The sequence below is a fragment of the Brienomyrus brachyistius genome, chromosome 9, assembly GCF_023856365.1.
Source record: "Brienomyrus brachyistius isolate T26 chromosome 9, BBRACH_0.4, whole genome shotgun sequence".
Taxonomy (NCBI): domain Eukaryota; kingdom Metazoa; phylum Chordata; class Actinopteri; order Osteoglossiformes; family Mormyridae; genus Brienomyrus; species Brienomyrus brachyistius.
In genome coordinates, this window is record NC_064541.1 from 9951868 (window position 1) to 9976870 (window position 25003).

The 25003-nt window shown below is 44.8% G+C and overlaps 1 protein-coding gene across 1 annotated transcript in view; it reads left to right on the forward strand.

The window, feature by feature from the left end:
* Positions 1-11379: 11379 nt before the first annotated feature.
* The window catches only part of LOC125749451 (myelin basic protein-like), a 38611-nt gene continuing 24987 nt past the window's right edge, over positions 11380-25003 (forward strand). Inside the window, exons 1-2 of the mRNA XM_049026723.1 lie at positions 11380-11544; positions 21364-21419. Of these exons, the coding sequence (XP_048882680.1) occupies positions 21378-21419 (42 nt within the window). The 5' untranslated portion in view covers positions 11380-11544; positions 21364-21377. The remainder of the gene's footprint in view (positions 11545-21363; positions 21420-25003) is intronic.

Here is a 25003-nt window from a genome sequence, read left to right on the forward strand (position 1 = left end):
CTGCACCACTTCACTGTCACAGACTCAGTCATGTGTCTCAGTTGACGCCAGCAAATCATTTCCTGTGTTTTCCTGAAAGACTGAAACCAAGCGGCATATTTTTGGAGGAGTAACCTGTAGAGTTTGGGGGCGTAAAAGGAAGAGGGTTCAGATCACTGTATACAGTACCTCTGCCCCCTTGTCTGGTCCTCTCTAATCTCCGCTGACAAAGCCTTAGAAAATTAATGTAATTATATCCAATTACTCAAATCTAACCAGGATGTTCTGTGAACTGTTTTTAAGCCCTTTGTGTGCATGTGTGTGTGTGTGTGTGTGTGTGTGTGTGTGTGTGTGTGTGTGTGTGTGTGTGTTGGGGGAGGGAGGGGGCACCGTTCACATATTGCAAAGGAAGGGCAATTTTTCTGAATGTTCAGCACCACAAAGGGTGACCGTACTCTGGCAGCAACATGAAACATGTGCAAAGTAACATGCATATAGAGGTGAGCCTGATACTGGGATCAGAGCTGAGAGTCAGTGTTTCATCAGGCAGCCTTGGGGCAGCTCACAGGGAAAGGGCCATGCTGAAGGATGTAATGGTGATGCGACACCTCTGCCAGACAAGGGATTCACACTGGCAACCATCCAGTCTCAGACACAGATTCCTAACTCACAGAGCAACACAACACCCAAGACAGGGTACTGCAGGGTTATTATCAGACAGAGGTTCCAAAACAGCATACCATTCCCTGACTGTGGGTGACATAATGGTTAAGAAACTTGACAGAATGTTAGTGGTTCATTCCTTGAGGAGTCCTTGATATTGAACCATTATGGGGGACTCTGCGAATGATTCACTTAATAATTTAAACTTAGAAGCTTTAATGCTGCATATACTACCAACAGATGCAATGCGTACTGTATGTAAATGTGCAGGATCCGAAGGCACTTACTTACATACATATAGTGAAAGATGTTTATTTTAATTCAAACTGCAATAGCATTAAAATACACATAAATACACTATATTTCCAAAAGTATTGGGACACCTGCCTTCACACACACATGAACTTTAATGGCATCCCGTTCTTATTACATAAGCTTTAATATGGAGTTGGCCCACCCTGTGCAGCTATAATTGGTTCAGCTCTTCTAGGAAGGCTGTCCGCAAGGTTTAGGAGTGTTTATGGGAATTTTTGACCATTCTTACAGGAGAGCATTTGTGAGGTCAGGCACTGATGTTGGATGAGAAGGCTGGGCTTGCAGTCTCTGTTCTAATTCATCCCAAAGGTGTTCTGTCGGGTTGAGGTCAGGGCTCTGTGCAGGTCAGTCAAGTTCCTCCACACTAGGCTCGCTCATCCATGTCCTTATGGACCTTGCTTTGTGCACTGGTGTGCAGTCATGTTGGAACAGGAAGGGACCATCCCCACACTGTTTCCACATAGTTGGGAGCATGAAATTGCCCAAAATGGCTTCAAATGCTGTAGCCTTAAGAGTTCATTTCACTGGAACTAAGGGGCCCAAACCAACTCCTAAAAAACCGCACACCATAACCCCCCCTCCAACAAACTCTATACTTAGCACAATGCAGTCAGACAAGTACCATTTTCCTGGCACACCCTGGCCAAACCCAGACTCATGCATCGGATTGGCAGGCAGAGAAGCTTGATTCGTCACTCCAGAGAACACGTCTCCACTGCTGTAGAGTCCAGTGGCGGTGTGCTTTACACCACTGCATCTGACATTTTGCATCGCACTTGGTGATGTAATGCTTGGATGCAGCTGCTCAGTCATGCAAACACATTCTCACATTCAAGTTCTCTATGCGCTCTGCTTGAGATAATCTGAAGGCCACATGAAGATTGGAGGTCTGTAGCTATTGTCTCTGCAGACAGTTGACACTGTGCACCTCAGCAGGCTTTGTCCCCGCTCTGTGATTTTACGTGGCCTACCGCTTCATGGCTGAGTTGCTGTTGTTCCCAATTGCTTCCACTTCGTTATAATAGCACTAATAGTTGACTGAAGAATATTTAGTAGCGAGGAAATTTCACAAATGGACAAATGGCATCCTATCACAGTACCATGCTTGAATTCACTGAGCTCCTGAGAGCGACCCATTCTTTCGCAAATGTTTGTAGAAGCAGTCTGCATGCCTAGGTGCTGGATTTTATATGTATGTGGCTATGGAAGTGATTGGAACACCTGAATTCTATGATTTGGAGGGGTGTCCCAATACTTTTGCCAATATAGTGTACAAGTAACCCTTTGTATCATACTTCAAGACGTTTCCGTTAAGTCTTGTTGATAAATGGGAAATTATTCCTGCATATTAAATAAATGCAAGGTAGACTCTGTCTCCGAGCTCCTGAACTGTCTGAAAGTGGCTCCAGTCCGCTTCTTGTGGTTTTCATCCTAGTTTTATTTTTTTTCATCCCATGTAACAAAGACTGGTCGAAGACGTAAATGTATAACGCTAAATTTCCTTCGGCGAATGTACCGTGCGTCGAAAAGATGGTGTTAAATGTCTTCAGTCCGCTGGTACTTAATCGTCGCCTTTGCTGAGAATGAATGAATGAATGAATGAATGAATGAATGAATGAATGAATGAGGGCGCTATATTTAAATTAAGGTTAACATGTGGCATTTGTCAGATGGAACCATCTTAATAATACATAAAGTTTTGTCCTTTTATTGTACGAAATTGTAGCTCAGTGGTCCTGATGCCTGGTCATGCAGATTAATTAATTCCAGACACGTCCGTACTTCTATATTTCATTATGCCTACGCTATACTGCGCTTTGATTCCATCATTTCCATGCGTTGCCCTTCAGAGCAGTTACCCCGAAAAAGCGGTTTGGTAAATTGTCAAAAACACTTTATCAGTTTTAGAGGTGATAATGGCACATACAATATCCAGAATGGGACAGTATTGGGGGTCAGAACAATAGCAAATGATAACAAGGAAAAAATAAAACAATATAGAACAGTAAAAATGAAAAAATAGGGAATTCAACAACAGAGGAACATATAGGAACACCACAGTTTCTGTCCTGAATACAAACGTTAACTGGCGAACTATCTAAATACAGAACCCATAAAAGGATATAGTACGGAAATGGGAAATATTTAAACGACTAGTAATTAATTTCCGTTCAAGATATTCTATAGTGTATCTATAAAAGAATAAGCACATTCCTCATTTGTGAAAAATTCCGGTCATAAGTATGTTTGTTTGAATGGCTTCTCATATTGGGAAAAAAACCTTTACATGATTATTATCATTTACATGACTGCGCCAGCCTTGCGGTAATAATATGGGCTTTATATCGCAGATGCATGGTTAGGCTGCAATACGTCTTTAATCTGTCCGGCATTATTTCTTCCACCAGATGGGGGCGGCTTTTTGACTTTAAGAAATCAGTAGGATATATTAGTCTGTCCATGAAAACTATTTTCCAGTATCTTCCAAACGCTAATCCTGGTCAGGATCGCGGAGGTTGAATTATTAAAAGCAAAAATCTGTGTACATGTAGCGTAAAATTTGTAAATCTGAATTTGAGCCACCACTATATAGCACGGAGCTTAATCGAGGCCAATGTACTGAAAATGAACATTTGAAGCGACTGTACAGAACTGTACTGAAATACATCCGTATAATATAGACTATAAATAGGGCATATATTCAATATATATATGTGGAAGTGGGGTGTTCATAATTTTAATGAAGGCATTGTTGGTATATTTGAATACTTGATAAAATGATTAGCGTTACTGGCATGATTTCAACTGATTTTTCCACCTAAGTTTGAGACCATTTGCGAAAGTGAGCAGACAAAATAATAATGGGGATTATAATATAAACAGTACGACTCAATATGAAATTCTAAAGCTTTCTCCTCCAAACAAATGGTCATCAGTGCTATGGGATATAACCGTTTCTGTCATGTTCATCCTGCGTTGTTCAACTGAAGCTGGCACAGTAATTCGAGGCTTTTGTTTCGCTAATAAATCACTTGCTGCCGGAGGAAATTATTTACTTTCAGTAGGTCCTTTATAAGAGCTCTTCGTGGTGGGGAAACATTAGCCCTCTGCTAACGGACAGCATGGTTTCAATACCATTTTTACACGCAGATTTAAGCAAGCAAAACTTTAAGTATTGTATGCTATGTGTATTTTATTACTTTTGTTGGATTTTGCCTATTTGATTTCTCTTTCTTCGGATATCCAGAAACTTCCAAATGTAGGCCTACCATGCGTGTCCTGTCTGAAGTCAGTTTAAGGACTTAAAATTTTATTGTAAGGCACCGACAGCGACTGAGAATGGGAACTGATATGTGTCTCATCGCTAGGCTGGGGTTTAGGTTTAGCTGATGAGGTTGAGTTTTGCTGATCGGTGCATCAAACCTTCTGTCTGTTGTCTTACAAGCCCAGATGTACCGAGAACGTTACCGATAAATTCATTTCTGAAATAAATTGCTCCGACAGAGTTTCCTTTCCTGCTCTGTTGACTTGTTATGCAAGGCATTTAAGTAAATATATTGTTCAATTTATAGCACTAGAGCGATGGTCGGGTGGCGGTAGAGATGTAATCAGAAAATTCAGTAGGACACTCATCTCATCTGACTTTGCCGCTTATGCGAATCTAAACGAAGTAGGAGTTTTATGTAATTAACCATAAAATCACTATCCATTTATTGCCTGAAATGAACCTTAGAACAAAAAGAAATAAAATACCAAAATGATCACAATTTGCCAGCCATTTCCTGTTATAACAAAAAAGCAGTTCTGTTCCCACGTTGTTGCACCAACAATTTTATATAAATGGGTTTGAGCACTTTGTGAAGGTCAAACAAGTTTACAGAAAAATATTTGTACAATGTTGGATATTAAAACTTTGAAAAGTAGTATTATAGTTCTTAGAATCTTTGGAAAATTTTACATTTATATATTACATACTTAGCAGACAGTTTTGTCCAAGGTGACATACAAACAAAGCAAACAGCATATCGCAAAAAATCATGCTGTCGAGAAGAAATAGATCGTGCAGTTTGCTAAACTTAGCTAACAAAAAATAAATTGAATGTGATGAAATGAATGAAAGTGACTTATTGTTTGTTTTCATACTAAACAAGCACATCCATCATAAGTGCCTCATAGTTGCTGCCTAAATCTCCTTAGACCTCAGGCACATGCGCGTCGGTCTAATTACCACAGCCCTTTTCTGACATATTGTATTGAACAGAAGGACAGCAGAGTTAGTCGAAAAGGGTTTAAATCTATTCACCTGAAGTAAATACCCCTGTTTTTCTCCTGTTAATTGGCAATTGCTAAGACATAAATCTATGAAGCACTCAGTGAAAAAAAAATGAAAGATTCCCCCTCCCCAAAGAGAACGGTGTTTCATGTTGACCCCTCGGGTTAATCCTGAAGGTCCATATGAAGTAGAAAGCTTAGGCAGGGACGTAAAGTCGGTGAGTGTTTGTTTGAGTGGATTTTTTTTTTTTTTTAGAGAATAGTGTCTGCCTGTATTGAGCAATCTGCTATTTTCGGTTGTGGCCAATCATTATGTCTCTTCTATGCCTAAGCAATGCCGTGCCATATTAAGGGGGCAATTACCTGCTTGTTTACCGTGTGCCGGGAGCCAGGTCACAAGATACTCCTATGGCACGTATGTGCAAAACCCAGAATAGGGTCTGAGTAGAATCCTTGGCGGTTGCATGGTGGTGTGGTGGTTAGAACTGTTGCCTCACACCTCTGGGACTCAGGTTCGAGTCTCCGCCTGGGTCACATGTGTGTGGAGTTTGCATGTTGTCGTCATGGGGTTTCCTCCGGGTACTCCGGTTTCCCCCCCACAGTCCAAAAACATGCTGAGGCTAACTGGAGTTGCTAAATTGCCCGTAGGTGTGCGTGTGTGTGAGTGAATGGTGTGTGAGTGAATGGTGTGTGAGTGTGCCCTGCGATGGGCTGGCCCCCCATCCTGGGTTGTTCCCTGCCTCGTGCCCATTGCTTCCGGGATAGGCTCCGGACCCCATGCAATCCAGAAGGATAAGCGGTTTGGACAATGGATGGATGGATGGAGTCCTTGGGTGTTTGTCTTAGAACACTTGGGGAGTTATTGCTCGTAAACTTCTTAAACATAAATGTCTTGGTTCTTAAATCTTAATTATGTACTGATCCATGTGATAACCCGTTTATGCTCACCTGTTATGTAAATCTTAGTTTACTAACCCCCTCACAGTGGCCTAAAGGCTCCTTTGAAGATGTCAACATCTTTACTGAGTATCCAGGCAAATGTCGTCTTTCCTTTGTTTTTTACAAGCTTACAGGCAGCTGGATTACAAAAAAAGTCTCGGTTTTCTATATTGTCCATTTGCTGTACGATATTGGAAAAACTTTAAATATCATCATATACAGCTTTATGATAAATATTTATGTATTTATGGAGCAAAAATGATTCGAAAACCCAGAAAGAAGTTTAGTCAAATACAACAGAGTCTGTCAAATAAGCCAGTGATGTTGCTGAGTTCTACCATCAAGCTGATAAATCACTTACTTTTGCTCAAGTTAGTCTCTGTGGAATCCAATATATTTCCATACACTTGTTAATGTCTTTTGCTGACCACTTTTTGTTTGCATTTCTTCTCTTCACTCATTTTTGTTAAACATCTCAAACGTGCCACACTCTCTAAAAGCAAGTCTGACAAATTGTTATTATAGCAAAAACATTTGTAAAAATCTTTCCGTGAAACTTGATGATTTCGGTTCAACAAAATAGTATCGCATGGAGATAAATTTACACTTGTGTACCACAATATATTTGGATGGTGTGAAAAATGTTGTGAAAAATTAGATACCGCCCAAGCCTAATCTCAGCCCGTCTGACTTTTGCATCCTTGCAACTGCATGTGCATAACATTCGATGTTGTAATGTCACGCAGCCATAGTCCATGAAGCTGAGGGTGGGGATGTTCTAGGCTGTGGTGAAGACCGCTGATGAGCCTGTTACTCATCTGTATGCAGTTCATTGTTAAGTGAAAGTTAATTGGTTAATGCTTAATTGCCACTCACCACTGTGGATGTGTGAATGGTATGAAACAGTGTTTCCTGGGGAGTGAGAAGGTGCTTTGAATGTGTTTGCCCACCAGGTGTTAAATTGGAGCTTTTAATAAAATCTCCCTGTCACCTGGATCTGCCCCTATTCTAACTTTTTCCATAACCATGTTATTCAGCAATGATTTTCTGTTCGAAAATAGTGATTATTAAGAGTTCTCATAGATTTCTGTAACACTACATATCCGTATGACATACAGTTTTACATGCAAGGCAAGGCCGTAATTATAATATATATTCGGGGGGACACTGGGAGCACACCTGAATATTGGAGGGGGACATATCCCCGGCAATATATATTATAATTACAGCCTTGCATTACATGCATGACCAAGTTTGAATTTTCATTCATTTGTGGAATATTCCAAAAATGCCCAAGATTTGAGACAAATGACAAAAAAATGCATGAAATCCTCTAAATGTCTGTCTACATATCATGGTCTGCTGATGGACAGATCCCATTATTACATATTGTACATTTGCAAGATACAAATTTCTGTTCCCAAAATAAGAAGTGACCTGAGATCGCATGTTCATGGCAGGATACGGCGGCATCGCAGAACCATCCAGGTGATCCATTAGCTTATTTCCGGAAGTGTTTAAATAATGTCCAGCGGGGCTTCTGGGTGATCCGGGCACATGACCTGATGTGTGACTGATAACCCCAGTTTATGGTCACCATGGGGATTGAGGAGTGATTGTGTAACACAGAAAGGATAAACGCTCCCAGTTCTGTTAAGGACAACACATTACCAATCAAACAGTCCGCTACGCTGGAAACCTGCCATCTAATCATGTAATATGAGAGCTAGAAAACTCCTCTAATCCCTGTATTTCCTCTTCAAGCAGTACAGATTTATGCATAATGGAACCTTTGTTATAATTGTTTCCAGTTAATTTAATTTACTTTATATTAATATTAATCTGAAACACCATTCATCATAGAGGTGGGGCAAAAATATTTAATAAGTAGTGAACAATGTATTAAAAATCATTTGGTAAAACACGAACGGCAGTCTAGGTTTATTTTAAATATAGTGGCTATATTTCATTATCGTAAATCTTCACGCAAACAATTTGCTTATGTTTTGTTTGAATTACATTCTGTCGTATATAGAACACTTTGTAACTCATTTGATTTATTTGATAATTATGACACAGCAGACTGGTTCATAACTGTCTGTGCCGTGCTCATGCAACAAGGAATTCTGGGGACTCTGACCCTGCAGTCTGTTGAAGTATAAATTGTTGAATGTTCTGTATGTGATTAATGGTGTGTGCGGCAGTGCAGAGAGAAGAGCTGCGTGACCGGAGAGAAGATAGCGGCAACGGACAAGCCCGTGAGGTGTAACTTTCCTCATGTTTCCTCAACAGTCACGATGTTGACAGTTCATGCGACGATAACAAAAGAGGAGCTAATTACATTTACAACTAAGGCAAGTCAACAGACGCCGTAATAAATGCCAAGAAGTTGTCTTAAATTATACAAAAGTTCGACAATAACGTTTCTGGGAGTGTTTCAGTTTTCATGGTTAACATTCCGTGGGTCAGTCAAAATTTAGTTTGGGGGACTGCTGCCAGTCAGGCCGCCTGAGGTTCGCTCATCTCGAATCCCCCGAAGTGCCTCGAGGCACACTAACCAAAGATCGCACCCTGAGCTGCCGTTTGATTTCACAGCCATAACAAATCTAGTCAGTCTTTGTTCATTATTTACTTTCAGTCATAATTACCGTGAGTGATTTGGAATTTTGTGCGAGTTGCACTCCAGGTAATGATACAGGAAACCTAATTCAGATTTCATCAGACCCCGGGGTGAAACGGTTTCCATGGTGACGGGCTGCTTGAAAAGACATTCATTAAAAAATCGATTTTTTTCCCCCTCATTTTTTCAGTCAAGTTTTCTCTTGTATGTGGTGCCATTTATTCACCTGTGAAAAGTCTTTGAGGTAGTTCTGCACAGTCTGGCCTGTCTGTACAGCTGTGGTCACAGTGTAGCTTAAAGCTTTCATTTAACTATACTGTCCTATTTTGGTAGCAGTCTCTGGGCTGCCCCTCACCGTGAAGGGTATCAAGGTGAGGTGCCCCCTAGAGACGACATCAGAGCATTTCAGCTTTATTATTCAAACAGAACTTTTTACCAGAGGCTGACCTGAAACCAAGCTGTTATGTTTGATGTGTGACCAGTAAGATACACCCTAGCAGCCTAAATCAATATATAATGATCATTATTCATCGTGTGAAACTGAATTGCAGGTTTAGGAAGTGGTGCAGCTCTATATGATACCACACACACACACACTTTTTTTGTGAATGCACGTTTTATGATTGCGTTCACAGATCTTTGTGGGGACCTGAAAAATGGTCCCCACATCGTCAAAAAACAGATTTTTATTACATTATGGGGGAACATTTGGAACATTGGACTGAATTCCCCCTTACTTTGCTGGCCATTTGATGTTTACTAAGATCTTGGAGAGCAGCTGAATCCACAGCAGTCATTAAATGCAACTCTGCCCTCGCTCTGACTCCAGTACAATAACAGCAACTGGTTTTGAGCAGAAGTGAAACTTTTAGGGATACCAGGGGTATTGTGACCTAGAATTACTGCTGTGAAACTGCCACTTAAATGACTTTTCTAGCCTCAGACACAACCGGATGCAGTTGTTTTTTAATAAATGCTGCCATTCAATTCCAATAAGAAACAGGACTAAAACCTTAGTGTTTTCTTTTTAACACACTGTACTTGTTTTTTTTTTAAGCCAAACCGAGAGAAAATAACATAAGTGTGGAGAAACAATTGGTCAGCAAATCATAAATATAGCAGCAGGGATGCCAGCATCCCTCAGTGTTTGATTTCATCATATGTTCAGAGACATGATCTGGTGGTGAACCTCAGAGGTAAGAGGACCTGCAACGGGAACACTGCAGTCCCCGCGGCCCCACACTCTCCGGCTCCCTCCCCTTAGCATGCTTACCGAGAGGGAGTCTGCAAACCCCCCCACATCGATCCTCGTTCACCATCAGACCGACGAGTGACATGGCATCATCTACTGACCTGCTGGTGACAGAGAAACATTTTGGGGGGGGGGGGGGGGGGGGGGGGCTAATAACCGATGCAAGGAAAGGCAAATATAAGAGGGCGAAGTGCAGATTTTGGTTTATGTCTTGAGTTTTGTTGTTTGGCTGTTTGACATGAACTTCTGTTAAATCATGCCTGAGACCCTGCTTGTCCTTTCGTTCTGCTTAAGCACAGCAAAGTTAAACGTCAAAGTCATCAAGACACAAGTGTTAGGCCATATTACCACAGCTGAAGTCACGGCTCCAGATTAGCTTCTGAGAAAAGTCTCCTGTAGTGGAGGGTGGGTTTGTAACTTGAGGTTATTAGGGGTCTGGGAGCCAATGAAGACCCCGGACCAGACGTGCTAGAGAACACCTCCATAGACGTGCATGACTTCCTCTGTAGAGCTTAACAAGGCTGTCATGTGCAGTGAACAGCTGTGTAGTTACCAAGCAGTCATTTTTTGTTACAAGTCCAATTCCACAACTATCCATGCTACTAAAAAAAGCAGAGCGAATCAGCAAGTTTGAGCACATGACCTTCCAGTTTCCAGCACAGTTGCCGGTCAGCAGTGTATGAAGAAAAATGGCTATCTGCTGTGACAGATGTAATTGGGCAGAGACCTATACACCTCATGTTAACATTTCAAAGATTCAGACGTCGGAACCTTAAGTTTAGCGATCAAGTTTTGATATAACAAATTAACACATTAATACAATAAAAACAACACAATGAAACTTCCACAGTTTACATGGGAATTTTGTTTTACGTAGAGCAATTTAATGATGTTAACAAGATACATAATGGCAATGTTAGAGTTGCGGGAACGTACTAGGAGTAAGTCCGCAGAAAGCAAAACCGAACCTCGTGTCCGAGCGTGAAGTGTGCAAGGGAACTTTTTTGTCTTTTCTTACTACAACGAGAAGGATTATAACTTATAGAACCTGGAATGATAGTTTAAAAACCGCACAATTAGTTGCATTTAAATCTTAAAAAGGTAGAATTTGGATCAGTTTTGCGCTTAGCCCACGTTAGACACGTACAGGAAGCGAGTGAACTGGGCGGCTTATACACGCACATTTTCGCCTTTAATGCCGATCGAGAGGCAGCAGGGGCAGAAACGCACCGCTCGGACCGCCGGACAGTTTCCTAACCCGATGGGCAGTGCGGGGGGGGCTGTATGAACGCCCCCGATCGAGCGCAAAAAAAAAAAACTGCCCCACCCCACAAATACATCACTGCGGCTAAAAAAAGAAACAGGAAGCAGCTCTGCATGCTCTTACCGTCTAATGGGGGAGAAAAGCAAAGCGGGCTAGCAGTCGCTACGAGAGGCGTTTATTTCCGCCACGACTATCCGGAGGGGAGCAGGGCTGCCCGGCTGCGTTGACTGCGTTTGAGGGGTACGTATTGTATTTACAATAATGCATATGATCGGGCAATCCCCCCTCCATCTCCAGCGCAGGCAGGTAGGGACTGACAGTCGAGGAGCCTCCGTGCGATCCAGCTCCTCGATCGCAAGTGTACGGTATTACCAGGGTGTATGTGTGCCGTGTATGTGACTGTATGCTGGTACTAATGCATGCAGCCTGGCCACTTACTTACCTACCTCAGTACTACGCAGTCTTATCGCACCTTAAAGGTAACATTCGCGCATATGTCTCTCACACATATGTGTGCATATGGGTTCCCACCTCCGCCCGGTCACGCTGCGTCCCCCGCGTAGTTTTTCGGGCTCTGGCGGGGGTGCCTTGCAGCTGGAGAGCCGCCTGGCTCGACGCGCAACCGAAAACGGGCTCAAAAATCACTTAAAGTTCAGCGATCCGATGCGCTACTGCTTGCAAGCAGCTTAAGGGGTTCAGTCGACATCCTTGTAATTTCCACTAGTCTCGGGAAACTGGGGCCCCAATGTGAAAGACATGTGTGTTGACAACAAACGTACATCAACTGGTGCTAATCAGAAGAGTAACTTTTCACAACACGCAACACCGTTAAAACTTAGGATCAGTGTGTTAAGTCATGTCTAGTATAGCTGTAGATATAACCCAGTCGTTATGAATAAATATGAAACACACTTCAGAAATTGCTTGATTATATGAACCATATCACATGTAAAGATAATTCTGTTTACAGCACAGCGTAATGAAGTATTTGCTAGGCACCTGCACAACTTGTGCTTGTCAGCTCAACCGTGGAAGTTTTCATAGGGTGAAGCCAGCTGTCATGGGGCATTGGGCGAGGTTGGTGTTAATCTACACATTGAGCTATGAAGCAGGTAGAGTGGATGTCGAACGTGTCGCTAATGGTTTTTGGCTTGTGTATTCTTAAGAGAGGTGTTGAGTCATTGCTTTGCACAGTTGGTAGTGGGACTGCCTGCCACTGGAATGATGTAGCACTGAATGCGACCCCCAGGTCTGTGTATGTTGAGATTGTGTGTTTCCCGCTGGCTCGTAGCTGAGGTTTATTGCCAGCCTCTCATTGACTTTGTTACTTGGGCATGATGACAACCCTAAGTGGATAAGTACTTACGGGAAATGGATGTATGTGGGTCCCGTGTTAAAACTGTAATGTGATTCAAAACAGATGATTGTTGGGAGAAGATTTAAATTCTGTGTCGTCTCAGCGTGGATCTGCGGATTGCTTAGCATTTTAAGATTGACTGACGACACCCAGAATCTTTTTCTGTAGCCTATCGTGGATCAGCTGAATTTCTAGGGGTGAAGTTGATGGGCAATCGAGTAGCAGAAAAGTAGCAGAATTCTTAGGAAGGCCGTACTTCAGGTCTGTGCATGAGTGTGGTGGTATGATGGGTGCAATTTGTCAAAGATTCCTCCACCTCTACAGCTCAGATGGAGGACTGGCTTCATAGCTGAAGGTGATTGGAGCTTCTGTCTTGTTAGGCATAACGTCAGAAGTGTTTCGTAAACTCTGGCCTGGTGCCTTGCAAAGAAATTACACAACTTCTTTAGCTCAGGCAGATGGACGTCCCTTGAGAACTGTTATGGGGGCCACTGTGTGGTGTTCTCTCTTTTGGCGGGATGCTTTCGGATCCCGTTCAGCGCGTTAAGTTGTCTTTTAGATGTTGGTGAATTTAAGCCCTTGTTTACGTCTGCTATTTGCACACATGGCTTTCTATAGTTTTTTTTTTTTTTCCCTCGCATTTCTGGTTGCGCAACGCGTTCCTTTGCCGTGAAATAGTTCCCTTCATCTCTCAAGCCTGCCAGTGAATGATCTGACAAGCCCAGACACAGAAGATAAGCTCAGGCAGCAGAGCAGAGGCAAGTCTCCACACAAGTATTCGGGGCAGTGACAGTAAGCTTCGCGTGAGGCAGCGTCGCTGCTGCATCCAACTCCTTTGACAGATAATAGTCTGTCACTTTGGACATGCGCTGTCCCGCCCCATCCGGACTGGCGGGAATTTCCTGCTGTGTAGCTGGCCTCGCTGTGTGCTCCGTAGAAACAGGACGAGCCACGTGTGAAGGAGAGCACCAGATGGCCAGAATGATCTCACATAACTTGTATCACCAAAAAAATAAAAATAAAACAGGCTCAACACTTTCGGTGCCAGATCCCAGATGGTGTGTGTTGTGTAAGAATGGGCTGGTGAGTAGTGGTGGCTTAATGGTTAGGGACGCCCACTTGTAGGTTGAAAGATTGCAGGTTCGAATCCCCGACCAGAAACGCACCATTGAGGTACCCTGAGCAAGGTACCACCCCCAAACACTGCTCCCCGGGCTGAATTAGCCGCCCCCTGCCGTGTCACATTGTCACATATGGGTTAAATGCAGAGGACACATTTCATTGTTGTGCACTGTGTGCTGTGGTGTGTCCACTGATCACTTAATTTTAATGACAAAAAATGACATACTTCCCAAATCTTTGAGGCGTGCAGTCGTTTTGGCACTTTCAGTACAACCAATTTACCATAGAGCGGTAAATATAAGATGATACTTCATTTGCCAAATACTGTTATATTGTAATTCTTTAGTTTTTGCACATCACATTTTCCTCTCCTTTTGAGCCAAGGTCCGGACTCGAACTGGGGACCTTCTCTTCACAGGTATAGAGACCTAACTTACCAAGCCACACACAAGCCCTTAAATAGTCATAAGAAAATATAGATTCTAGACGTGCTTTAGTTTTACCTGTGCAAGTGGACTAGAGGGCATCGACTTTCGCTGAGTGTCTTCCAGAGCTTGTGCAATCTCTTTTTGGTTGGAGGTGGGTGTTCATGAAGATGGTGAGAACATGGCCATCGGTCCTCCACACGCCCAGATGATTGAGCCCGCATCGGAGCTGCCAGGAGATGGCTTGCTGTGCCCTCCGTGCCTTTGAGAGCTTTTGAGTTGGCAGTAATTTGAACCCCTGATGAAATGTGCACGGTCAAACGCTTCACGGTCGGCGTGATAATGTTAGCAATCTGCTTCTGCGGTGCCGGAGACGTCAGTCCGTACCGATACATAATGTCCACCGGGGGGACGTGCGGACGGTAATTTGGCTGGAGTGATGTTTCTCATACGTTGGATGGGGACCTTTTGGATTGAGGGTTAACTTGCACATTCACACGCTCTGCCTTGGAAAGCTGCTGTTGCCACATGAGTTATCTGACACATAAATTGATTTTGCAGTTATTTATCTGTGAGTTGGCCACCAGGCCGTCGCTGGTTTTTCTTTGGTTCCAAGGTCAACAGAGTTCATAAACAGCCCTGGAACCTTTACGGTACCCTTGCAGGCCATAGTGGGACAGAGGAGTGACTCTGGATTCCATCAGTGGTGGGGAACTGAACCTATCGTTATTTAATTGTATGGCTCATAGCGTTAAGGAGCTACCCTTGTCTATGGCGGAGGTGAGTACCTTGCTCAGATGTGTGTCAGAAGGGCTCCTGCTGGTTTTGACCAGCGAACAGTTGGTCTCAAATCCTCAGGCCAAGGGAGGGGGGGGTGGGGGGGAAGGAAAACCAGGTAAACCACAGTAAATGCGAGACGTCGTGAAAATCTTGAAAATGTCAGTCAGCTGAAACTGAACTCATGAGAGTCATTTTCTCTCTCCTGTCTCAAAGCCATAGAATCAAAGACACCATGAGACCTCCCTCAAAACACCCCCCCCCTAAATGCTAATGGTGGCAGGGATAGCACACAAGGCAGTATTGCTTAACTTCCTCTGAAGTTCAGAAGGTCCCTCCTGCAGGCCTAAAGACCAGCCTCTTCTCTCAAACCCTGAATGTAATATTGAGGGAAAATTACTGCTTAGCATCACTAATTCAACCACAGTGTCTTTTTAGGGTTCAAACTTTTTCACTTCTTTTCTTTGAAGTCTAGAAATTTAGCACCAGTCGCAGTCTGAGTCTAATCATCGCCTTGTGTCAGGAACAAGCAGAAGCTTTGCCTTTTTCCAAGGCACCTTGAAATTTGATTTATTGCCCTGTTGTGTTCAGTGAAATGTGAGCATCCAGTCAGAAGTGGCGAACACAACCACAGAAACCTGTGGGCCAGTGCAGATCTGTGCGGGCTGCAGGTTTAGCAAATGGTAGAGAGGGGAAACCCACGGGGGGGTCGTGTGAAGGCCGGCAAGACAAATGGTGACGGCCGACAGACAAAACGGACGCAGATACACATGGGAGGCGTGGAAGTGGGCACTCGTCCTAGGTCGTCTGCCTTTACTCACCCGAGCATGACAGTATGTGTCCATCTTCAAAGCAGATTCTCTGTTCTATGGAGGGGCGGGGCCAGGTATGCGTGAGCAGAGCTGCCATTGGTTAAAAAAGGAATCCAGAATGTCAGTGTAGCCCCGGGGTATTTTAGTCTGATAAAAACAACACAGGAGTTTGTGAATTGTCTCTTTGTTGCTACAAAAACAAATATTTTCTGATATGGAAGCTACCTGAGGTCGTGCACCTTTCTGAGTATCTACTGGAAACGCGTAGCTTTTGATTCTCATTTGATGGGAATGTAATTAGGAATGAAATAAAGTTGCATGAAATAATGAATGAAATAAAGAAACATTTGCAGAGCGTCACTAAAGCTAACATGTGTCCCGTATTATTAACGAGAATAATTTACCCCGAAGCTGGTATTTGTTCGGATTGGCCATGTTTACGCGCCGTACGTGCAGCACCTTGGATGCAGGCGTCAGTGGCTGCCTGTGTCACGTCACTGGCATCCCTGTTGGGGCCTTGATACCCAGACAGCGTGATGGTGAGGTGATGGGACTGAATGCTGCTTCCGGCCACGTGTCCCGGCACGGTTTCGCTGCCGTTTCATGTCACCCATAAGTAAGGCCATAGCCTAGAAGACGCTCAGAATGCCGGCTTGAATAGCTCAGTTTCACGATTTATGTTTTTAACCCGGGTGAAACACCTGGGTGTTAAAAACACAGGGGATGGTTGACAGTTTCAGTGGGGTCGGGGGCAGTCTTTCACCCCCTACCTAACCATCCATCAATTGGTATCCCGGACACAGTCGCAGAGGGGCCTGGGATACACCGTGAATAGGAAGCCAGTCCCTCACAGGGCGCCCAGACGTAGGTGTAGTGGCAGTCTTCCATCTCATTTATTTTTATTTTTGCAAGACGGCTTTCCTTCTGGATGTTGGCTATTAGCTGCAATCCCAGTCTTCTAAATTGTGGTTTGTGAAATCATCGTATCTCTATCAGCACTTTTACACTTTTAAGTGTGCTGTGAGTTTCCCAGCTGCCTGGATCTGGGAGCTGGTTTGTGACAGGACCTTTTCCCTTTATTATTCAGCTACCTCTACGTGTCTGTCACATTTAACGGGGGGGTGAAGCTTGGGCATGCCAGGAAGGAATGTACAGACTGCTGCTCACTCTTTTCCCTCCGTGTTTCTGTTGAAAGAGAAGGTGTTTTCGTCAAGGTACGGAGGCGGTGAGTTTTAACGAGCGAAAGGGGGGAAAAACAGGAAGTAATCTGAGACAGTCGGAAGGAAGAGGTCAGAGGAGTCATGCCTGTGTTACTGCCGCTCGCGGAACGAGGCCACCACTGTCAGGCATGCAGGCCGTCGGCTCACATCCTCAGAGCCACAACGCAGCAGACTGTGTCCCTGTGACATGTGATTAGACAGTTAAACAAACACCCCTCCCGTTTTTGAGCAACACACGAGTGTGTCATTCTCATGCTTATTGTAATTCTCATGCTCATTCTTATGCTCATTCTCATGCTCATTCTCATGTTCGTTCTCATTCTCATGTTCGTTCTCATTCTCATGTTCGTTCTCGTTCTCATGTTCGTTCTCGTTCTCATTCTCATGCTCGTTCTCATTCTCATGCTCGTTCTCGTTCTCATGCTCGTTCTCGTTCTCATGCTCGTTCTCGTTCTCATGTTCGTTCTCGTTCTCATGCTCATTCTCATGCTCATTCTCATGCTCGTTCTCATTCTCATGCTCGTTCTTATTCTCATTCTCATGCTCGTTCTCTTTGCTTCAGAAGCCCCGCGCTGTATCTGTGCCCCAGAAGTTTGCGTATAGCAAGTTTTCACTGGGACTCCGATTCCAGAGCTTAGTGTCTCTCCCCCCATTTTGATTTTTAATCTGCCCCAAAGTGAAGGTGCCGTTATCTGTATTCTCGGCAAGAAAAATTAAGAGGATAAACAGCAGGTGCCCACCTTTCCTAGATAGTCTTGGGCTGCGGGCTGTGGGCTGGGATACCGGTGACTGAGATGATAGTTGCCCAGATAGGAATCTAAAGACTCACTTACACTTTTTTCCTTGATTTTTACGCTTTGATGCAACTTGTCGTCCTACCCTAGAATCGTTTTTTCTCATTTTCAAGTTTCTCTGTGGCTTGAAAAGGCAACGTAGAAGCAGAATCTAACATTTATACTTGTTTATTTATCAGATATTTTTGTCCCAAGTGATATATGAGTGTCAGGAGCTTGAGGACACAGAGTCGGCGAGCAGCTGGGGTTAAAGACTTTGTTCAAGGCCGTAAGAGTAATACGATTTCTCTGCCGGCTGTGTATTTAAGCTTTCTGGACAAGGGCAGCTAATGAAAGGGGCTGATATAGTTCTGCAGCTGCAGATGGATCAGATGGTTGCTGGCTCAAATCCCATGGTAGGCGCAGTTGTATGATAATGACACTTTATTGATCCCTGTGTGGAAATTCTCCTGTTCCCTCTCGTACTTCATAACATGTGAAAGTGAGAGTAAGCTCGTCAGCGATGGGCAGCCACCTGCCGCAGGATCCACAGACATGTGATTATCCTACCAAGGCCAGAGCTCGAACCACCAAGCTCCTGATCACAGCCATAGAGGCTTAGCCCACTGAACCACATGCTTTGGGTTTTGAGCCAGACCCTTAACCCTTATTGCTTCAGGGACATTGTCTGCTCTTTGAACCTCACTCTGGACAAAAGCCTCTGTTAAATAAAGGTCACATCAGGAACACTTCCTCAAAATAACAAGCAAATATTAAAACTGAGTTATTTATAGCAGACATCGTTCATATCCAGTGTACTTATAAATCTCTGTACGCATACATAGGCGCAGTCACAGAAGCGTCCCAGGACACCCACATGCATGCAGTCCTCTCAGGACGATCACAGCCGTGCAGCAAGGCGCACCGAAGGCAGTGTGAGAAACATCTGCATCAGCTCCAGTTAAATCTGTACATTTTGCACGGCTGTGTCACATGCGAATCACCAGTAGCACTTGTCCCGTCAGGTTCACAGTGTGTTTCGAAAGAGTGGATTTAAGCACACAACCACCTGGTGTGAGGCTGCGGTGCCTGCTGCAGTGGGGCGTGAGAGTGTCTGTGTGTGAATTCATGCGTGTGTGTGTGTGTGTGTGTGTGTGTGTGTGCGCGCGCATTTTTGTGAAAAGGGACGCCTCTTGGGTAGTTCAGAATCTCTCCACGTTTTTTTTTCTTATGTGGGGAAAAGTTGTTTTTTGTTTCTTTATGAATTTCTTAAAGTTAGTTTATTTTTCTTAAATGCCAGGTTGTGATGGGTTTAGTTGGGAGCTATGTGCTGCATTAGAGTCGACCTGCAGACCTTTCTAGGGGGTCTCTGAGAATCACCACAGCAGGCCAAGACCCTGATCTCTGCAGGCTCCTTCGTACATCTGTGCGTCTTTGCGTGACAGTTGCAGATTGCCTCCCGTTCCTCTCCTCGCCTCAGCTGGCCCACACGTGGCCCTGGGCACTGTCTGGCTGTCAGTCACCGGAGGTTTGTGTTCTCTGAATGTGTGTGTAATGCTTTCTCAGGTGTCCACAGTATCAGACATTCACGTGTGTGTCTGTGTGTGTGTGTGTGTGTGTGTGTGTGTGTGTGTGTGTGGGGGGGGGGGGGGCAGTCTTACATCCCCAGTCTACGCACTGTTAGGTCCCCTGTCCTTGGTCCAGGCTGGTGTTGAGGGGTGATGCAGGAGAACACTGGCCGATGTCTGCCCTTTACAGAAATATATGGTCAACCTTAATTTTATTTACTTATTTTTTTTCTGCTGCTGGTAACCTGAAGAGGGCTGTGTTCATGTTCTATTTGAGTAGCCTGAGGGGGCAGGGGGACTTGGCGAGATCAGGCTCCTGTTTGTCATCTGGGATAGGTGCCGAGTCACATGACGGAGTAGCATGCGGTCGGTCGTACACACACACACACACACACGCACACACACACGCACACACACACAAACGAGAGTCGGTTAAAAGCTTGGCTCATGCTTTCTTGGGTTCTTCCTCTCAGCGGCTCGGCCCACTGATATTCACTCAAGTCGTCCTGCCGCCAGTCCGCAGCGCTGAGCACCTCAGCAGCGCAGCTTCAGCTGTCGTCCCTCAAACCGAATCCCGCTTTTAACTCCCAGCTGAGTCACAGGATGACTGTGGTTCAGAGGCCGCTCTTCTGGAAGTGCTAAGAATCACCGCTGATTCCTATTTATTTATTTACTTACTTACTTACTGTTCTTGAAAATGCCAGACCCTGCTCACGTTAACCTGTTTCTAAGTTTTTTTTTTTTTTTAAAAGGCGTCTTATTTGTTCCACATGCTTATCATTAACTAATGAGGCCTGATCTTCCCGGCTAAGTGCCTTTTATCGTCAGGTATCTCGTCAGGCAGGAGGAACGTGCAGAAAACGTAAATGGCCGGGAGAAAGAAACCCCCCCTTTTCCTGGCTTTTAAAACATTACACTCGTTCAGAAGAGCTACAGCAGATTTCATTTAATGGAACCTTGGCTTCCAAAGTGCTCGGACAGTGGTTTTTAAACTTTAATTTGTTAACAACGTAGGAAAACTTAAGAAAAAAATTAAAAATGCTTCTCGAGGGCTGTGCGGAGTCCTTTTAAGTTACTTATTTGCCCGTAGCTCAGCGATTATGGACATGATCATGTGATCAGAAGGTTTGAAGTTCAGGTTCCAGGTTATACTGTAACACTAAGCCCCTTAAGGTCCATATGACTGTTTCTTTGCTAGATACATTCTAACAGGTTATCCATCTGCTAAAACAGTTCCTGGTACAGGCTGAGGGCTATCCCACATAGCATCCCAGCTAACAGGGAACCTTCCCGGGAACTTTAGCCAATGTTATGTGAAGGTCTTTTCAGAGTTTCCAGAAAACCTTCTTACGTTAATTTATTGTTAACAAAGGTTTGTCAGCATGATAAAATTATTACTTGAACATCTTTTTAATGCAATTACTGTTGAAATTTTTTTTATAACAATGTATTATTTTACAGTGGTATACGTGTGTATTACAAACACACTGTTCTGCTTCGAACCTATGACATCTGGCATATAAAGCCACATTGTTACCCGTTTGGGAACATGAAGAAAACTGGACACTTTGAAAGTTCCCTTTGTAATGTTTGGTAAACATTTCTAGAACGAAGAAGAGCACAAGGCTAGGGTACCTGCACTGCGGTGAGTCTCCTGCAGCCTCCTTAATGCCATGTCCTTCGTAAGTTCTGCCTTTTAACGTAGAACTTACGGACGACGTAGTGTTAAGAAGCTTTTGGGGAAACTCACCCCCGGATGCCTCGGTCTGTTTAGGGTTGCCAGTTAGCATAATGGTATGTCTTTGGACTGGCTGGAAAGCCATGCTTCTAGAGGAGATGATGTACAGCAAAAGTGAGATTCGCTCCATCGGAGGAGTGACGCAACAGGACTGACCCTGCTTTAACAGATAGAGTACCGCAGAATTTTATAGGGAAGTGATAAGAAGAATGATGAGAAGCAGATTGACGCATCCTGGTCTTGACGGTGTGATTCTCTCTCTTCCAGGCTCCATCGGCAGCATGGGACAGTTCTTTGGAAAGCAGAGCCCGCATACGGAGAAGGTAGGGATGGTCCGGGCTCCGGGCTGGGAGCAGTGGAAGGGTGGAGGAACGCCGGCTTGGCCTTCCCAGTCGCATATCACACGGGGCTGTTGTTTTGGCGAATCGCATTAAAAGATGCACCTGCTATCTTACGTGTAACTTCACCAGTAGCTGAGAGCTGGGACCCAGTCCCCCAGACCAGCTCCTACTCATCAGCTAACTGTGGATAATTACGCTGGTGATGTGGCCACACTTTCCGCTCTCCCTGCGTTAGCCTTGCCGGGAGGGGGTGCCCACCGACGAGCGGAAAGCCAGTCACCCACCCTGAAGGTGGCACCACACCCATCCCGGGGATCTACGGGATCCGCCTCTCCTTCCTTTCTTCTTTTCGTAAGAGGTCCTGCACGGTGTTTTTCTGCCTCCTCCTCGTAGCGTATCCTAGCAACGGTTCTCATTTCCAGCACACCAGAGAGCACGATCTCTGACTTCGGAACATGCCCGCTCGGCACGTTTTTTCCCCCAACAGAGTCCTTTTGTGCTGTTGTTCCTAATTGCTTCTCTTGACTGTGGGCTATATTAGCTGACCGCCCCCCCCATACGCAGAATGGGCGTTACGTAGCTGTGCGAGTACAACAGCACTCTTATAATGTTAAAAATAATGACTTTTTAACAGTCCTAATTTAGAGACCTAGCACCTGCACATCCTCCCCGCTTTTTCTGTTCCTCTTATCAGCATGTCATTCTAAGATGGTCACTCGCATCATATCCCATGATGCCTCAGTGCTCCGTCCAAGCATTTGGTTTTTCCTGATTAGCTAACGTTCGAAAGGCATTTTAGCAGGTGAGCGAATATACTTGTTTTTGCTGGGATTTTAATTGTGTGGTCTTTTTTTTTACCCTGATATTAGTGAGGTGCTTATTTATTATTTTTTGCTCTGGGGTCATTTTAGTGCCTTTATAGGTGACCAATGCTGTTGACCACTCTGTTGGTCACTCCTGTCAACAAGTAAGAAGAGGTCTTTTTAGTCGCATGAGGGATGCCGCTATTGATTCCCCGGCCGAAGACCCGTACCCCCTGCCCCCCCTCATTGCCAGGCAGCGGCACGGCCGACCATAAGCACAGAGCCTCAGATCGAGGGCCAGACGTGAGCAGAGCTGAAACGGTAGTCCAATCTGTGAAGTCGGCCTTAATCATGGAAAATGGGCAAATGAGAGAGCATCTCATTTCGGATGGTCTGCCGGCTGCAGATTTAGGGCTCAGGCCTCTACTCCAGACTCTTGCCATTCTCAATGCTATATTGTGTCATGATGATAAGAGTGGTGGGGGGGGGAGAAATGAGAGTTTGGATGGAGCCCTGGAGTGTTCAGTGACCCTTTCTGGTTCCCTTCTCAGTTTCGAAAGTGCCCCTCCCTTTGATTCCAAAAGTACCTTTCCATAGTGAACAATGAAATGTAAAATACTCTATGGAAATATAACCCAGGCAGTGGCCCCGATCTTCGCTGATGTCATTCTGAGGCTCTTGGAGCTGGAAATGGTGCTGATCAGGGGACACTGGGGAGCAGGGTGTTCCTCGCCTGGTGCCCTGTGCTTCCCGGGACATTCTCCCAGCAACAGTGTCCTTATTATGCAGTCAGAAGATGGATAGACGGATGGTTCTTAGAAATCCATCCCGCCAATGACGACCTGTTACGCTTTGTTTGTGACCAATGACAGAAGTTCATAGATGAGCTTCTGTAAATGTCGGCGTCCCACGGGCACAAGTCGAGGTCCTTCAGGCCGACACCCGCCCTACATGGACCCGAGGAACCTGCCACAGAATATTCTAGAAAGTTCTGGAATTCTGCAGGGGCTGCAGTTCCACAGTAGAGAGCATATTTAGGGACTATATTATTAAGTTAAATTCGGTCAGTGCGGCGACTAATAGATAACGGAAGCGGGAAAATCGATAGCATAGACGCCCGTGGGTATATTAGATCAACCAAACGGGGCATGTTTAGGTTCAGACCCCCAGCGGACTGCTAATGATCCGTTTGCTTACTTGGGGACTTCAGATTGTCATGTGTGTGTGATGCAGTGTAGCGGTAATGAGCAACGTGAAAGAAAGAGAGCGTGCGTCACACATTGTGGCAAACAAATCACACATTAGTGTTGTTTTTCCCGCCCTGCTTTCTGTTGTGTGGGATCTAAGTCGCCAGTTTAAAGAAGATTAAAATAAACAACCAGTTGGGGGGGGGGGGGGAGGCTAAAAGGTACAGTATGTGCTTATGTAATGAAATGTATTTTGTTATATAACGTTATTTTATTGTAATATGGAGATACACAGCCGTAGTAGGTTCGGAACCTCCGTTGAATGACACACCCGAAGGTGTGATGGCGCTTCAACCCTCCGTTCAGATCTTCCGTGTCACACGCGTGTTATCTCTGTGTAACCGGCTGTTTCTGCATGCAGGCCGGCTAGCAGGTCCCCTCATCTCCCAGGCTCACGGTGCTTAGTTCCCTGGAGTCTGAATCCGAATATCCGCAGGGGATCTGAGGCAGCAGGACGACGTCTCCCCCCGGAGTCACAGCTCTGAAACGGTGGCGTCGTTTGTGATTGGCGTTTCAGATCACAAGCCGGGTCTGCCCACTGTTCCTGCCATGTATAAATCAGCTGATTTTTGGTATGGTGGACTTCCAGTCCTTCGACATGGGGTTTCCCCTTACAAGAGGGCTGAAAATCAGGCAGGGTTGGGGGTCATATCAGACCCTTGGCCTTGATGAGCACGTTGAGTGCCCTGATTGGTTTTGGGCTGCTGGAGGGTGAGGCTAACAAGCTCCTTCTCCGAACTCTTACTGTTCCTGATATGCACTGGACAGGGTTGTACCACTGATTCTAAACTTTTTAAAAATGTCACCACACTCAGTAAATCTCACATTTCTGTTTAGTTTCTTGTCGGTCATTTTAATAGTGCCGGCCGAAATTTACGCAGGTTTTCACAGTTGGTGCAGAAGGGTCTTTGACGTAGTGATTTGTCACAGGTTCGACAGCAGCAACCTGAAAGTCCGATGAAGTCCGAGGAATCTTGTATGTTCATTGATGGGATTATTGATTTCTTCCAATGTCTCTCGGGATGAGATTAGTCCTTCAGGAGAAGTACAGTGAAATGTATGGATTACTTGTGATATTCTCTGTCTCTCTCGTCCTGCATCTCCCTCTGTTTCGATGTTCTTTGAAATGCATGTACTTTGGAGACTAAGAAATTGTGTTTCTGAGGCTGTGACATCTAAGTTTGTTGAAACTGGGGGGACACATTTAAGGAAATTGCCGGACGAGGTGTTTGGGAGGTACAAAGGAGGAGGAGCTTCCTGCTCTGCTTCCTATTCTTAGGCAGCTCCATGTAACCCTGGCAACACCCCCTCCCCATCCTTTGATGCTTCTCCAGCCTCTCCAAGCCTTTGCATGCCACCTACATCTATTAGGCCATGTGTCTCGTTTTTGTTTCCTGTCCCCTGTGAGCTCAGAGCTGACTCTGTCTCTGCAGGGGGAGGGTTGGGTACCTCCACTGAGTAGTAGACGGCACCAATTAGCATCGTAGCTCCTTCTTCATCCAGGAGATCTGTGGGA